The sequence below is a fragment of the Dermacentor albipictus genome, chromosome 3, assembly GCF_038994185.2.
Source record: "Dermacentor albipictus isolate Rhodes 1998 colony chromosome 3, USDA_Dalb.pri_finalv2, whole genome shotgun sequence".
In the NCBI taxonomy this organism is placed as follows: domain Eukaryota; kingdom Metazoa; phylum Arthropoda; class Arachnida; order Ixodida; family Ixodidae; genus Dermacentor; species Dermacentor albipictus.
The window spans coordinates 16,739,835-16,757,097 of record NC_091823.1 but is presented as its reverse complement, the minus strand read 5'-3'; the positions used below and the strand labels follow the sequence as shown (position 1 = coordinate 16,757,097).

The window sequence follows — 17,263 nt, the reverse complement described above, 5'->3', positions numbered from 1 at the left end:
AATTAGTTGAATGTCTGTTTCGATTTGATGTGCAAGTAATGTCTGCCTCTCTGGATAATCCAGCTCAAGGACTAGACTCTTATTGCTTGCAACAGGCTACTTTTAAAAATTACATAGAACTTAAAAATGATCACCCTGTATATGGATATAATCGTGACGATCCCACTTTTCAAAGGGTATTCCCATAATGTGGTTTACGCGTGTTAGTGCTAGGTGACACGCAGATGATGATATTGCTACAGAACAGTATTTGCGATGACGAAGAGGCGAGCAGTGCGAAGACGACGACGACGATTAGAGGCTAGCGCGGGCTGTTGCCTCTTGGCCAAGTGCGGCGTATTTCCTTGTAAATATACTTGTATATAGCTTTTCGTCTGCGTCTTCCTACGTAACATATCTGGTGGAGGTGGACGTTCCCTGTACCTCGTTACGGAGCTTCGCAGTGGACGGTACGTCGAGCCTTCCTTCATGGCTCCCGGCGACGACAACTCGACTCCGCCGGCTCCGACACCTGCTGCTACTTCGACGACCTACATCGCTCTCCCCGCTCCCCGTGATCCTGGCGCATTCTCAGGCAAAGATAGGGAAGACGTCGAGGACTGGATCAGCCTGTACGAGCACGTCAGCCGCAATAACCGATGGGACTCTACTGTCATGCTCGCCAACGTAGTCTTTTACCTCGTTGGCACACCTCGAGTTTGGTTTCGGATGCACGAAGATGAGCTCACCAGTTGGTATTCGCTTAAGCAAAAGCTCCGAGACTTCTTCGGCAACCCCTACGGTCACCAACTTGCCGCGCAGAAGGCGCTTTCCAGCCGTGTGCAGACGTCGCCAGAGTCCTACGTCACGTACATTCAGGACGTCTTGGCTCTGTGCCGCAAAGTTGACGCACACATGACTGAGTCACACAAGGTTTCCCACATCCTTAAAGGCATTGCCGATGACGCCTTCCACTTGCTCATTTTTAACGACGTAGTGACGGTGGATGCAGTTATAGAAGAGTGCCGCCGCCTGGAACTCGCTAAAAGCCGACGTATCGACCAGCAGTTTGCCCGTCTGCCCAACACCTCAGCGTCATCTTCCTGTGCCGACGCTCCTCGTCCCAACAACACTGCCGATGTTACCAGGATCGTCCGGCGTGAGATCGAGGCCGCCTATCCGGCTGCCTTCGACTCCAGCCGCTCCAACGCACCTGCAGTCATGGTTTCCCTGATCCAGGCAGTTGTACGCCAGGAATTCGCAAACATGAGTCTTCACACCATCTGATCGGCTCATCGCCCTGATACCCACCCGGCTTCTTCGATTCCGCCCCGTCCCGCATCTTCTTACCCACCCCGTTTCCGCAACGCATCAAAATGGCGCACTGCTGACAACAAGCCCATTTGATTTCACTGCCATCGAATCGGGCACATTTCTCGGCACTGTCGCAGTCGCTGGAGTTCCCCGACCCAGTCTACTTGTACTGCCTACTCTCGCCCGCCAGGTGGCCCTTCTCGTCCCTATATTACATAAGGGGTGGGTTTAACGTAAGTTCCACATTTGGTACACTTCATTAGTTATATTCAAGGTGATCAATCACACGCTGTAGGAATGAAGACAGGCAAGTGATGCTAACGATGTCAGCAGGAAGGCCGTTCCAGTCTTCAGCTGCTCGAGGAATGAACGAGGCGGAAAAATGAGTGGTTCGGGCACGCGGGCGTGCGACTTGCTGTGGATGACTGGTGCGGTGAGAGATGCGTGCCGCAGGAACGATGTATGGCGCATGACGAAGGGTACTCAAAAAGAACTTGTGATAGAGCTCAAGACTAGCAATACGTCGGCGATTAGATAGTAGTGTTAGTCCGGATTGTGTTTTAAGTGCGAAAATACTGACGTCATATGAATATTGTGAGTGAATGAACCTAGTAGCGCGGTTCTGAACAGATTCAAGTGAGGTGATAAGATATGTTTGGTGCGGGCTCCAGATGGCAGATGCATATTCAAGTTTTGCTCGAACAAGGGACTTGTAGGCAAGCAGTCTTACGTTTTGAGGTGCCTGGCGGAGATTACGTTTTAAAAAGCCTAGTGTTTTATTAGCAGATGATATGATGTTAGAAATATGTTTATGCCAAGACAGATCATTGCGTACAGTGACACCTAGGTATTTATAGGACTCTGCTAGTTCGAGAGGCATGCTTCTAATTTGGTAGGGAAATACCAGGGGATTACTGCTACGTGTGAAAGACATAACTTTACATTTTTGTACATTAAGTTTCATTAACCAATCGTCACACCATGTTAGTATGTTGGCGAGGTCTTTCTGCAGGGCTGTTTGATTGCAGGTGTTACGTACAGTGCGATAAATGACACAATCATCGGCGAACATTCGGATATTACAGGACACATGTGAAGGTAAGTCATTAATATATATTAAACATAGTAGAGGGCCAATAACCGATCCTTGAGGGACGCCTGATGGTATTGGCACAGGGTTAGATAGGTGATTATTTATAATGACAGATTGGGAGCAGTTGCTAAGAAATTCAATGATTCAATTCAAAACATCAGGATGCAAATTAAGTCTTGTAAGTTTCAATATTAGACGTTGATGAGGAACTTTATCGAAGGCCTTAGAGAAATCCAGGAAAATTCCGTCAGTCTGTATGTTACTGTCAATGTTAGTGTGAACATCGTGCAGGAAAATGGCCAACTGTGTTTCACAAGAGATACTTTTGCGGAATCCGTGCTGGGCGGGATGGAAAAGTGATTCAAGTCAAGAAAATTAATGATAAGAGAGGTAACTGTGTTTCTACGTTGCATGACCTTTCGGGTGAGAGCAGAAATTACCGATGTGACGTGCGCGCAGCTTGACCGCCCAATAGGCACCCCGCTTCTGATGGCAGCCTTTCCTGAACGCTATAGTTGGTGAAGAATACCATCGCACACACATCACGTGCCCCAGCCACTTTAGGTGTCATTGAAAAGGGCAACGGTGCACGGCTACCGTAATGACACTAAGCGCTCTCCGCGATGTCAGGCGTCGAGGTCGCAACACGCAAAGTCAATTCTCGAGTCGAACTCGGTACTGCCGTTTCTCATTTGCGACAAGATTGCGTGCGCCTCCCATATCATTACAAAATATTTTACAAGCACAAATTTGCGCCTTTCGAGGTAGAGCAATGACATACACGGGTGATATGGTAACGTTAAAGTCCACCTGTGGCAGCATATAACTCTAAGCTCCTTATTCCAGCACGTTCCTCAACACTCCAGCTCAACTCGGGAAAATGAATAGCTGCGCCGCCATTCGACAGTTCGCTGTACTTTACTATAAGACTTCCCACGGCAATTCTCAAAAAGCGCGGCGTCTTGTTTAGTCTAAGGGTGGCGCTGCTCTGAACTCATTGGAGCGAAGGAAAAGCTTCGAGTCGACGATCGTTTGAGTATACGGGGTTAATCCTAGTGAGAATATACCAATGCCTCGGTACTTGGCATAAGTTTATTCTATTGAAAAGTAAAGTCGCACGGAACCAAGGCATACTAACTCCTCGCAGACTGAAAAGTACATCCTGAGGTGAAAAAATGCGCGCGGCATTATCCCTCTCAAAATGGCGTAACGTAAACGTATGGACAGATTAACACTTACCCTTGTAACACTTAGCATCCCCCCCCTCCTTTCCCTGAAGGGGGCACCTTTACCTCTAAAAGGACTCCCCACGAGGACAAGCGGTTTATCTCCCAAGAGTACTAAAGAAAAGTAGGCTTAATGACCATGAGGAGACACCCTGATTACGCAACAGATAAGAACAATCTGAGCAACACGTGGTCGCGGTAATGAAGGCCTGTTTCTCACCAAAAGTTTCGGTGCAACATAGCACTCACCCGACAGTGGCTTTGCGTGTTGCGACCTTGACACCTGACATATTGAACGTTTGTGCTATCACCGATGCCGTGCAGAGTTTCCTGACGCCTGCGTGCTTCTTCCGAAACAGTGCATATACGTATATACGAAGCCAGCGAGCCGAGCACGGTGAACGCTTCGTGTAGCGTCCTCGCCACCAACGAGCGTGACATCGACGGTGCCGCCGAGGCGGCTTGCGTTCGCTCGCTATACTGATAATCCGGTTCCTGTGGCCTGTATAGCAGTCGTCGCGTGGTCGTCATTAGGCATCATTATACGCCGGATCGTTGTGATGTGGCAGTGCGACGTCCGCGCGATTCCAGCGCTCCCAAACGCGGTCAGGTATTTCGGTGAGTGGTAATGACTTTCTGACGTGGCTACGGGCGCAGGACCTGTCGTGCCGCCTCCTCTGTGGCTATACGGTCGCGCCTTAACCAGCGACGATTTCGCCGTCACGCCGCGATGTCGCCGTCACGGCCGCGCCGCGATCGATGGACAGTTCTGTCCGCACGGCGCGACGGCGACCGCGCGATAGCACGGTCGCCGTCGCGTCAGCGGAGAGAGTTCATAGGAAGTCTAGCTGGTCTAGCCTTCGGGCCATTCTCGAATTTTTCTTTTTCCGATACCACCACAACGGTCTCGAGCCTTCAAGTTTCTCGTGCACATTGACGGTAAAGATGTTAAGTTTGTTGTTTGCTTCATATATGGTAACCTAATCTAACCTGCTGGTCACTGTATACACGTCCTGTGATGCAGTTATTTATCTCCTGTACCCGCTGCTCGCGGTTGCGGAAAGCAACAGTGAAGGGCGGAAACGCGAATGACGCCTGTCTGTGTTGATGGTGAAGTGCACGCCAATAAAGACTCATGCGCATGAATCATAACGAAGTGGTCCTCCAGAATTGAGCTTTGATTGTTGGCGCCACGCGCAAACACAAAAGTTATAATTAAGTGCTCGCTGCGAAGTCGTTCTGGGATAAAAGGTGTTGTTTGGCGAGCCGACATCGTTACAATTGTACAACGCTGTTTCGCACAACGACTCTTATTTGTCTGCGATGCGCTAGTTTCGACATGAACTGCACCTGTAACCTTGTACGCATCGTTCAGCGTTCCTTTGAGAAAGACAGGTGTCATGCAATCTGGCAAAGTGTAAGCACACGTCGCCCTCCATTGTAGGTTGCTATCCGTTCTACATGCGCCTATAGCGTTTCCTTGAACGGCGAGCTTTTTTTAAGAAAGAAAGCTGCCTTGACGACTGACCGCTTTGGTATTGTTGCGTTTTCTTTATTTTTGCGCTAGGATTGGCGCTTTTCCTGCTTCCAAATTTCTCGATCAATCTTTAAGGTAACAGCTCTAAGGCCTATAATGCGGTGGCCACCAGGCCATCCGAGGACGCAGCTAGGTGCATAGTCAATTCTGTATTATTAACGAACTTTTCCTGCATTCTGCCCGAACTAAACGACTAACGACTTCTATGCCTCACGAAACAACTGTGGAAGACATTCAGCTTTATTTAAGAAATTAAAAATTAGCATGTAAGATAGGACTATAACCTTAACGCAAGCACCATCTGTGAATAGAATAGAATATGAATAGAATAGATTTTTATTCAACATTAAAGTGTTCACCATAGACATATTCAGTCCGCATAAGCTGTGGCTTGTGTGCGTGGCTGGGCAGTGTCGGCAGAGGAGCACACTGATCCAGCAATCCGCATACTGCAGCCAACACGCTTAATACGTTTGCTCCGACACTGTGAGCAAGTAGTGTGTAATAAATGGGCAAACTTTTCTTCTTACAGTGGCGCTTCAAGTGGACTAAGCACGAAAAAAATACAAAATCTGCCACGAAAGCTGCTAAATGGTTAATGAGAGAAACTGAAATTCGTACCTAATGGATTGAAATCAACAAAAGTTGAATAGTGTACATTTACGAATCTTTATTTACGATATAAAACGTGCTGCGCAACCTACAGTCAATCGTCATTACAAGCTATAGTCTACAGCACACCTTCCTCTCTAATCACCTTCTGGAGTGTCATATGAAGTTTCGTGTCCACTACCGAAGAAAGATGCTTTCGGGGATTTTTTTTTTGTGTGAGTATTGCTAACCAGTGTCAGGCAGGTGGTGAGAGGCCCTCAAAAGCTTAACTCACGTTTACAACGCAAGCGCTTATTTGCTAGGTCACATTGGCAGGCGTGCTGCCATTAGCAACAGCGTCTGCCAATGCCTTGTGGGAAGAAATAACCGAATTTGCTTTCAAAACAAAAACAGCATCGCAAAAAAAAAGCGTTTTCTGGTGCTAAAAGCAAGTGAATAGGCATATATCAGCACAAATGACAGAAATGGGCCCCATTGATAGGCATTGTAAACCACGCTTTATCCCGTAATTTGCACACGTTTGCCAGAAGGATGGGGCCCTGGCGTGCGGGATCAAGTAGGCATTTGCGTATAACTTGGCCTCTACAGTGATGATGCTAATGCGATGCAATTTTTATTCAAACGTAACGCAAAATCATGCAAATGTTCTTCAAGCTGTAGGGGTTGGAGGACGGACGTCGGGATGAAAAACCCAAACTTGGGAGGATTTATTCTACATTATGTACAGGGAGGTGAGCGTCAATTAACAGTCGTACAGACATTACGGGCCGGCAGCAACTCGGACGCTGCGGCCCGCGGCAAGAAGTTCGAGAGAGGTGAAACAGGGAATCAGGGCATGTCCCAGAATGCTCAGGTCTCTCTAAAAGGCTTCTTATAAACCCTTCGAGCACTGTAAGTCACGTCATGTTTGACCAATGGGAGAGTTCGCTCCGATGACGCCACTTTCAGCCAATGGTAGGCGCCCGTGTCGCGGTGTCGCACCTGGCGGCTCTCTGCGGTCTTGCCTCGCAGACTGGCAATCCACTTCTTCTAGGCTGGAGAAGGAGGGGGGGGGCGCTCATGCTTCATTGCACAAGGGCCCACCTGCACCCGGTGGCTCGGCTCCGCAGCGGTAGCAGATGCCTTCTTCAAAGCCGAAGGGGGTACGATTGAGCTCCATTGTCCCAGGGCCCCTTCTAATCGCGGCGGCACACGACCTGGGGGCCCCAAACTTGTTTGCACGTGTCTCCTCTGGAATGCGCTTTCCTGCTTCTGCATTCCTCAATTAGCTGTGCTGCAATCCGATGTGGTCTGGGGAACTCGAAGTAATCGCAGGAAACAGCTCCATATCTAACAGCTCGTCCTCGCCCCGGTTGTTCTGAATGGCCGGTGAACTCAATTCGCTGGCCATGAGGAACGCTGAAAGAAGCTGCAGGGTACTGGGGTCGAGCCTCGTTTGACAACCCTCGGGATCCTGGGCCCTGGAGAACATACGTCAAACAAACCAAACAACACAGCGCTGCACCACGCGTAAGCGCAGGCTCTTCACCCCTGACTCGCCAGGCTATTACTGAGTCAAAATCAACCCTGATCTTTTATTTCCCCAATTTTGACAAAACAGTTCCAACCACCCTTCCAAACAGCTATCCATTTCTCCTCGATTGCCCACAAGACCAGAGTACCATTGTTGTTGCAAAACAAAAGGGTCGTTGACGATGCAAACAACAAATGAAAACAGCCGAACATAACTTAAGTGGCCTAACTACACGAACAGCATGTTTCCAATCTATCGTAGTGGCGTACTTATCGCACGTATTGGTGCCACTGAACAATCTGGTCAACCTCACAAGCACGTAATCACAAGCGCACTAGCCTTGTGGTCACTAAACAAAACGCGTACTTGCGTTGTAGGCAAACTTTTCATTCACGCTTACTCACGTTTCTTTCCTGAAAGTCCTACAGGACACGTGACATAAACGAACAATTAAACTTGCGGGACTTACACACTCCGCAGAACTCTTAAAATAATGCGTCTTTTAATAACTCGTTCCACGCATACTTATCAGAGAAGTCAGAATACGGCTGCCCTATACACACACTAGCAACCCAGTCATAAAGTCTGCTTCCTTCCGTCCACACAGGACACGCGCTAATGGAACTAAAAACGCTTCTCAGTGCAAATCATGCACTCACTGAAAATCTACGCGCTTAACCTTAGAAAATTCAGAAACACTTAAAAAGAAAGAAGGTTAAATAACACACGCGCTTTACCATAGGCCTCTGAACGATAACCTTGACCCTCAGGTTACTCACACACACAAAAAAAAAGCCTATCTACTTATTAATGAACATCTCGCGAGACTACATGATTACATAAACCTCATCTTTCAAATCTCGGAGCTTGCTCAAACCAAAACATAAACAAAGCTCATACCTTTACATTGAAAGAAACTCTAGTCTCAAATCGCGAAATTTTCCAAATGTTCAAAAATAAAACAAAACACTTCCTTTCTACGGAAGCTCTTCGCCTCCCTTTCCAAACGCTTATGTCTGACTCATACTCTGAGCCGTCCTCGCGGTGGTCGCGGCTTGAAAGCTACTCTGGCTGCCGAGAGACAACAAAAGGGCTGACTAACTATCAGCTCCCCCAAGACGTTACGGTCTCCTGCCAATTTGCGTCCTCGCGCCCCGCTTTCAACACAAACTCGATTGACCGCGTCGCTACTCTCCACCTGGTCTCGTCCTGCCACCTTGCGTTTCTTCGAACTGCACGCTGAGCTGTGAAAAGAACTACGGAACGACGAGGAGCTTAACTGCCTCGTGCCCTTTGTCCGCGTCCGTGCAGAACATTCTTCGCGGTCCCCCTTTGACCTGTGGCTCGAACGTTTAGGATGCGTCAACATCGTCCTAGACGACCGCACCTTCTTCCTCGCGCCCTGCCCTTTTGGGTTTCTCGCCATCTTTGGCGGCGCTACATTAATTACCGTCTTTCGGTCTTTACCGCGCTTCTTTTTACGGCGCTTTCTCTTTGCACTCGCTTTCATGTCGCCTTCTCGTGCCTCGTGCTGGCCGGTACACATTTCGTCGGCCCGGATCGGTCTCTTACCCGCACAGTCTGAGTGATTCTCACTTAAATCAACACTCGCTCTGCCTCGACTGGCGGACAACTCAACCGACTCTGGCACAATGCAGCAGGCTTTACTCGAGTAAGACAACTCGCACTCTTGCGAACTGCCCTCTACTACATTGCCCAGCTCACGCTGTGCATCGGCACACAGCCCGTCGGTATCGATCGCTGTCTCACGCGCACAGTCCGAATGATTAATCATTGAATCATCCCTCTCTAGGCTACCTAGACTGGCGGAGAGCCGCACCGATCCCTGGACAATGCAGTTGTTCTCTCGTGAGCTACGGAGCTCGCCACCCCGAGAACTATTCTCAACTGCATCGTCCAGCTCGCACTTCGCTTCTGCACGCACCTCTGGCCTGACATGGGTGCTCGCTTCTGTCGGGTCAGAAGTACCCTTTTCTTCGCTAGCAACCTCGCTAACATTACCTGCGACGCACACACGCGGTAACTGTGCCAATTTGTTCGCAGCTGGCCTAGCTGTCTCCACAGTCATCTGTTGGCACAGCACCTCGTCGCTCTCACTCTGGCCTTTAACGGCCTCTATTGCCACTAAGGCATCGTTAGCAGCTAGCCTTTTCCCTTTACTTATGAATCTGCAGCTAATCTCACAGGCACTACTCTTTTCGTCGGCTTTTGGCGAAAATCTGCTAGATGCTTCCTCATTCTTTCGCTCTGTACTACCTACAGAATTCAGCCGTTGTCTCTGTGCCAATAACTGATCACAATACTGTATCTCTTTGATCAGTGCTGCCTTCTCTCTCTCATACTTTTGCTCAAGCTCTCGCTTACGTTCCTGATACTCCCGTTCGCGTTCATTCTCACGTCCGTGACGCTCACACCTAAGAGTAAGCTCTTGAAGCTCCTGCTTCCGTTCATTCTCGCGTTCTTCACGCTGACGCTCACTCCTAAGCTCACGACGCTCTCGCAAACGCACACGACGCTCCCGCTGCCGTGGCTCCTGTATCACCTCCCAAGCAAGCTTAATGCTTTCATCATCATTGCCACTATCATTAATCGCCTTTATGATAGCTGGCGTTTCCATCCGTTCGTCCGCCTCAACTCCCAGATCGTCGCACACCAACAACAAATCTAACCTCGTCAACCTTCTGAGATCCATGGCAGCTGCCCCGACAGGTGGTTAAAACTGTTTTCCTTAATTAATTTGTGCAAACACACAATGCAACAAACTCCCGATTCCCAGAACTATCAAAATTGAACACACAACCTTTGAGTCTGGCGAATCATATGGAAAAAATGGCTGTGGCTTAGGTAAGGTTAAGCCCAGGATGCGAAGCATACTAGCCTTTATTTTAGTTGTTGAACCACTGTTTAGCCTGGTGAACTGCTGTTGCTTGGCTATATTTGGTTCGGCTAGACGAAGAAACAACTCATGCATTACTGCTTCGCCTTCAAGAGTGGAACGCGACAGCGTTCCCGTCGACCCGCCAAGGGGTGTAAGACAATGGGCTACAGGGCAGCGACTACGCGCCCCGCATTGGACGCGGTGAGCGTCGAGGAAAGCAGCGTTCGGCGCGGCAACGAAATGTGCGCCTGAGCAAGAGACGCACGCCTTAGAAACAGCTCGTTTCTAAGGCAACACCGCATTCACTAGAGGCGCTTTTGTACCGCTTTGAAGCATCGTACTCGTGGCTCAGTGGTAGCGTCTCCGTCCCACACTCCGGAGACCCTGGTTCGATTCCCACCCAGCCCGTCTTGCAAGAGTTGAGCCAAAGCCACTTCTCCTCTGTCGTGACGTCACGGTGTCACGTGGTTTCATGGCGACACCGCCGCGCCTGAGGAGCTGGGTTGAGCTCTCGTAATATGCTTCGCATAAAAAACCACGCGCTCACTTACGGTTACAGCACCCTGCCATCCGGTTCATTCGTCCGCTGTTGCCGGTTCCTCCGGACTCCCTGGGTCGAAGGCTCGCTCCTTCTTCGCTACTCCCAGTTTCTTCGGACCTCTTTCGACGAAGGCTCTCTCTTCTTCGCTCTTCCCGGTTCCTTACGATCTCTCTCGACGAAGGTTGATTCGTAGCGCTGCCACCAGCTGATGTATTCGGAGGCGATCCTACCGCTGCCAACCAGATGTAGGGTTTGGAGGACGGGACTCCGGGATGAAAAAACAAACTTGGGAGGGATTTATTCTACATTATGTACAGGGAGGTGAGCGTCAATTAACAGTCGTACAGACATTACGGGCCGGCAGCAACTCGGACGCTGCGGCCCGCGGCAAGAAGTTCGAGAGAGGTGAAACAGGGAATCAGGGCATGTCCCAGAATGCTCAGGTCTCTCTGGAAGGCTTCTTATAAACCCTTCGAGCACTGTAAGTCACGTCATGTTTGACCAATGGGAGAGTTCGCTCCGATGACGCCACTTTCAGCCAATGGTAGGCGCCCGTGTCGCGGTGTCGCACCTGGCGGCTCTCTGCGGTCTTGCCTCGCAGACTGGCAATCCACTTCTTCTAGGCTGGAGAAGGAGGGGGGGGGGCGCTCATGCTTCATTGCACAAGGGCCCACCTGCACCCGGTGGCTCGGCTCCGCAGCGGTAGCAGATGCCTTCTTCAAAGCCGAAGGGGGTACGATTGAGCTCCATTGTCCCAGGGCCCCTTCTAATCGCGGCGGCACACGACCTGGGGGCCCCAAACTTGTTTGCACGTGTCTCCTCTGGAATGCGCTTTCCTGCTTCTGCATTCCTCAATTAGCTGTGCTGCAATCCGATGTGGTCTGGGGAACTCGAAGTAATCGCAGGAAACAGCTCCATATCTAACAAAGCTTTCAAAGTGCATATGCCTTGCGAACTCACCGACTACAACTGGTCAATTTAAATGTGCTGTAAAGCAATTAATTAAGAATGTTAATTAGCGTAATTATGTTAATTATCCAAATAAGCATTTTTATTTCTCGTAGATGTAATGGCCGCCTCCTTGAGTAATTTAGCTCATGGTAAGAATTGTGCTATCTGCCATAGGCAATTTAAAGAAATAGTGGTGCAGCTAAAAAGAAAAAAAAGAAAAGCTTGGTATTTCTATCATCCTGTAGAAACGCAATAAAGTTTTAAAAACGTTTGGACTTCTAGGATGTGAAATCTACAATGTAATATTGGTAGGCGCGCTTCCTGATATAGAACAGTGATCGCTACAAACTTTGCGAGTCCCAGTCACAGACGCAGACCTCACCGTTCTAAGAGGGTCAAATGCTTAATATTATAGGCAGGGCTTCCAGAAAATACAACGCACCCAAATTAAAAAAAAATTGGAGGCTTATCAAGGTTAAGCCCAGTGGATGCGCATCTTCTTCTAAAATATTCTGCCATCTATGCCATCATGTATTTTGGAAAATTGTGATTTTGTAGATTACTCTGTAAAATGGAGTATTCAACGCTGTCATACGCTTTAGCTATGTCTGTAGTCACTAGAGCAGTATACTGCCTTCATTACCTATCAAGTTTACTGCGGCTTTCTAGGTAAGCATGGGCACACCAAATCGAATGCTCTGGCCTGACGCCGATCTGTATTTTTTGGATTTAGCATAATATGTTCAGCCATCAAGATCGTAATTATGTAACCTAGGACCCTTTTTACGAGTTTGACAAAACAATATACGTAAGAGAATTTTTTTTTATATTGTCTAGGTTTGTAATCTGATCCCGGTTTTCTTAGGTATAGGAATTACTTTAGGAATTTTTCGTTCATAAGGAATCCAGGCAATGTTTAGGGAGTAGTTCATAATGTTTAGAAGGTCGCAAGGTGATGATTCGTATAAATTGTTTATCATCGTAACCGTAATCCCTTCAGGATCAGACGCTAACGAAGGCAAAGAACGTACCACTTGCGCCTGTTCTGGCATCGTTGCAGTTGTAAAGTGATTCACATGGTTTTGGTATATTATTAGGCAAACGATGTTAATCAGTATTCCAGGCCATTAGTATCGTGTTATGGTGATTCCGACAGAACTACTGGGTCTATATTTACTGGTTATGGTAGAATTTTCCGAAAGCGCATATATCTAAAGAGAGAGAGAGAGAAATAAACTTTATTTTGAGACCAGGCTTCTTGAGCCCAAAGGTGGGTGGCCTCCTCAGTCCAGGTAGCCATGGCTCGCTGCCGCCGCCCGAGCCCTGTTCACCAACCGCAGCTGGCTGTCAGGGTCTTGCGTCACCAGCAGAGCCTCCCACTGGTCTTCCAATTCTTCTTCCGAGTCCGCCTCTTTCTGCATGTTATCGCCTGATGGCGATGATGATGGTTGTGCTTCTCGATTATTCTTGCATCCAAGCACCATATGGCGCAAGGTGTTGGGCGTGTCCGGCGGGCAGAACTTGCAGTCTCGCCCGTAGATGCCCGGGTACATGGCGTGCAGCAGTGTTCCGTGTGGGTACGTTCCAGCCTGTAGTCTTCTCCAGGTTACCGCTTGGTCCCTACTCATCGTCTTATGCGCGGGCGGGTAGCGACGCCTCTGCTTCCTGTAGTGCGCCAAGATATCCGAGTACTTCTTGGATATGCGTTCTTCATCCTCTTCACAGTCGTCGGTACGCGTTCTCTGCGCGTCGGAGATGGCTCGGCGTGCATGATCTCGAGCCGCGGCGTGCGCCGCCTGGTTCCCCGTGAGAGACTCGTGCCCCGGTGTCCAGAGGATTTGTGCTGCTTCTATCTTGGTGGTGTTCAAGACCTGAAGCGCTGCCTTTCCAATCCTTCCGTTCATATACCTTCGGCATGCTTCTTGCGAGTCCGTCACCAGGGTAACCATGGCCTTCTTGCACGTTGCGATGGCCAGGGCTATGCCCACCTCTTCCGCTGTGCTCGCGTCCTTGGCACGTATGGATGTGGCTGTAAGTTGTTCGCCCTTCTCGTCGACCACGCTGATTGCGAATCGGTCGTTGGTACTGTACGCAGCTGCATCTGTATATCTAACGTTTTCTTCTTTGCTGTTGGTGCGTTCGAGTATGCGCTTGAGCGCCTGTGTTCTCGCCTGTCTCCTTTCCTTGTCGCACTCGGCATGCATGTTTCTGGGAATGGTACTTATGTGTAGCTTGTCTCTGATCTCGTGTGGGATACACTGAGGTAGGTGCCTTTCATCCTCGACTTGGTAGCCCAGATCTTGCAGCAGGGCTCTTCCCGTCCTTGTAAGCTTTAGTCTCTCCAGTTGGTTGACGTTGTGCGCCTCCACGAGCTCTTCCCACGTGTTGTGGACTCCCATTTTGAGTAATTTCGCTGTGGACGTGGAGGGGGACAGACCCAAGGCAATTTTGTATGATTTTCTGATGAGGGCGTTTACTTTGTCTCGTTGACTGTTCTTCATGTCAACGTATGGGGTCCCGCACGTGACGATGCTCGTGAGCAGCGCTTGTATCATTTTCGTGCAGTCTTCTTCCTTGAGTCCGTGGCTTTTGCTCGTCACTCTTTTGATAAGGTGGGTTATTTGTTGCACTGTTCTTTGAATTTTTTCCAACTCTGCTCCCCCGGCCCCGTCCTTTTGAATCAGGAGTCCGAGGATGCGGAGCGTCGTAACCTGCGGAATCATGATGCCTCCCACCTTTACTACCGGGTCTGGTATCTGCTGCGGTTGTCGGCCTCTTGTGCGCTTCCTTAGCACCAAGAGCTCCGATTTTTCAGGTGCGCACGTCAGTCCACATGCTTCCAGGTATTTTTCCGTAGTGTCAACCGCTTCTTGCAGAGCGTCTTGCTGTTGACCTGTCGACCCTCCCGTAGTCCAGATGGTGAGGTCGTCAGCATATATTGCGTGACCAATCCCTTCTATTTGCTTCAGTTGCTTGGGTAGTGTGCTCATCGCCAGATTGAATAGCATCGGCGAAATGACGGAGCCTTGTGGCGTTCCCTTTCGCGGTATGTCGAATTTCTCAGAGCGTAAGTTGTCTATCCCCACTGTGGCTGTACGTTCTTTCAGAAAACCTTTGATGTAATTATATACTTTTTCACCGCAGTTATATACGTTGAGGTGCTGCAGTATGGCTTCGTGTGACACGTTGTCGAAAGCCCCTTTCACGTCAAGTGCGGGGATGGCTCTTTTGCTGTGCGTGTCCAGCTTGTCGATGACTTTTTCCTTGATTTGCAGCAACACGTCTTGCGCGGACAGGTGAGCTCGAAATCCGAACATAGTGCTTGGGACGTGTTCGTTGTCTTCGGGATAGTCGATCATGCGGTTGTGCACCATGTGCTCGTAGAGTTTTCCAGCACACGAGGTTAGGGATATAGGTCGAAGGTTCTGCACGCTGATGGGCTTGTTGGGTTTAGGTATCATGGTTACCTCGGCATGTTTCCATTCCGGTGGTACTTTACCTTGTTGCCAGCACTCGTTGATGTATTTTAAGAGCGCGTCTACAGAGGGTCCGTCAAGGTTCCGGAGTGTCTTGTTGTTTATTCTGTCGTACCCCGGCGCCGTGTTGCGGGTGAGCTTGCTCAAGGCCCTCTCGATTTCTGCTTCTGTGAAGGGCCGATCCAGTTCCATATTTGGGTTGCCTCGATACTCGTCGAAGTGCGAATCTACAGTTATGTTTCGCTCAGTACCGAGGAACTTCTCCTTCACTTCTCTGATAATGTCTTCCTGTTTCCCCGGGTGGTTGTGTATGAGTCGCTGCATTTTCTGTTTTGTGGCGTTCTTGTTCTCCTTCTTTGATAGGAGAGTCTTGAGCACCGCCCAAGTGCGCTTGCTGCTTAAGGTACCTTGAAGCTTGTTGCATGTTTCGCGCCAGTTCTTTCTTTCAAGTTGTTCAGAGTACTCTTGCGTTTCCTTGATCAGCTTAGAGATTCGAATTTTGAGTTTCCGGTTACACTTGTTACGCTGCCAGCGTTTGGCGAGACCCCTCCGCGCCTCCCACAGGTGGAGTAAGTGCGGGTCGACCACGGGCGTGATTTGCGACAGCTGGATTGTCCTCGTATGCTTCTCGGCTCTTTCCACGACTCCTCTGATCCATATTGTTATGTCGTCTATCGTCGCATTAATGGCACTCTCATCTTTGCGAAAGGCCTGCCAGTCCGTGATCTTGGCTTTTCCTATCTTCATCGTTGCTTTGTGGTGCGGAATGATCGTTTGCACTATAAAATGGTCGCTACCAAGATTCTCGTCCATGCAGCTCCACTCATACTGTTTCAGTCCGTGTACGAATGTGAGGTCGGGGCTGGTGTTTCTAGATACACTGTTGCCGATGCGCGTGGGTGTCTGTGGGTCGTTGAGTAGCGTGAGGAGGTGTTGTTGGGCTACGTTGTGCACGTCTTCTCCTTTTTTCTTTGAGGCCGCATAACCCCAGGCCACATGGGGAGCATTAAAATCTCCAACGACTATCAGCCCGTTACCCTTGCTCAGCTTCTTCACCTCTCTCATAAGCTTGTCTAGATCCTTTAGGTGGTCCTTTGGTGGGCTGTACACGTTTAACACAAAGAGGCTTTGCTGCTGTTTTTTCTCGGGTACGATTTCGACGAGGGTGTGTTCGATGCGGTGTTGGATGTCGTGTCGTTGAGCGTTGATGGCTTTCTTGGTCAGGATTGCTGTCCTCGTTTTACCGTCAGTGACGTGAGTGAGGTAACCACTGACCTTGAAGTCTTCTGCTTCGGTTTCTCGTAAGGCTATAATGTCTGGGTCAAACTGCTTGCAGAATTGTACAAGGTTGCTTCTCTTACTTCGAATAGAATGACAGTTCCATTGCCAAATTTTGAGCCGTAGGTGTTGCTTGTAGTCATCTTCCTCTTTAGAGTGCCTCGCCATCTTGTTCGCTTAGGGTCTGCATCATCTTGGCTTCTCGCGCAGGGTACTTAGGTTTCTTGCGAGCATTATCTCTTTCTTCTAGCATGTGAATGCGTTGACTGAAACTTTCTTCGGATTGTGTCATTTTGGTCTGTAGAGCCTGAATCTGGTTCTCTATTTCGTTCTTGAGAGATTGGAAGCCAGTCTGTATCATCTGTGTTACCGTGTTTTGCATAACCTGCGTTACTGTGGACAGTGTGGTTTCCATCATGATGGTCACGTTGGCGTTGATGCGGTCTTCAAGTGTCTTGAGGTCGTTCTGGGTTATCACCGCTTGGTTAGACAGTGTTGATGGCTCTGGTCTGTTGACTTGTTGACTTGTTGTTGATGACTCTGTTGGTGATGGTGGTGGGGGTGGGGATGAAGGCCGCGGTAGGGGTGTTTGCGATTGCTCGGTCTGTTCTCTCCGTAGTTGTTCTATTTCTCGCATCAGGTACTCGAGCTGTTTTTCTGTGCTGGCTTCCTTCTCTTGTGTCTTCTTCTTTTGCTGTTCTAGCTCTCGCTTCAATTCATCGTTCTGTTTTCGGAGAATCATTATCGTGTCTTCGTACCTCGAGTGTCTTGTGGTTTGAACGCCATTATTTTCTTTCGACGTATGAATGTTCCCTCTGACGACGTTGGCCCAGCTTACCTTGCG

At 49.2% G+C, this 17,263-nt stretch overlaps 1 protein-coding gene across 1 annotated transcript in view; it reads left to right on the top strand.

Annotated features, from left to right (window-relative positions):
- The first annotated feature begins 297 nt into the window (after nt 1-297).
- LOC139057266 (uncharacterized) overlaps nt 298-17,263 on the top strand; it is a 50,454-nt gene continuing 33,488 nt past the window's right edge. Inside the window, exon 1 of the mRNA XM_070535155.1 lies at nt 298-2,391. Within this exon, the coding sequence (XP_070391256.1) occupies nt 469-1,266 (798 nt within the window). The 5' untranslated portion in view covers nt 298-468 and the 3' untranslated portion in view covers nt 1,267-2,391. The remainder of the gene's footprint in view (nt 2,392-17,263) is intronic.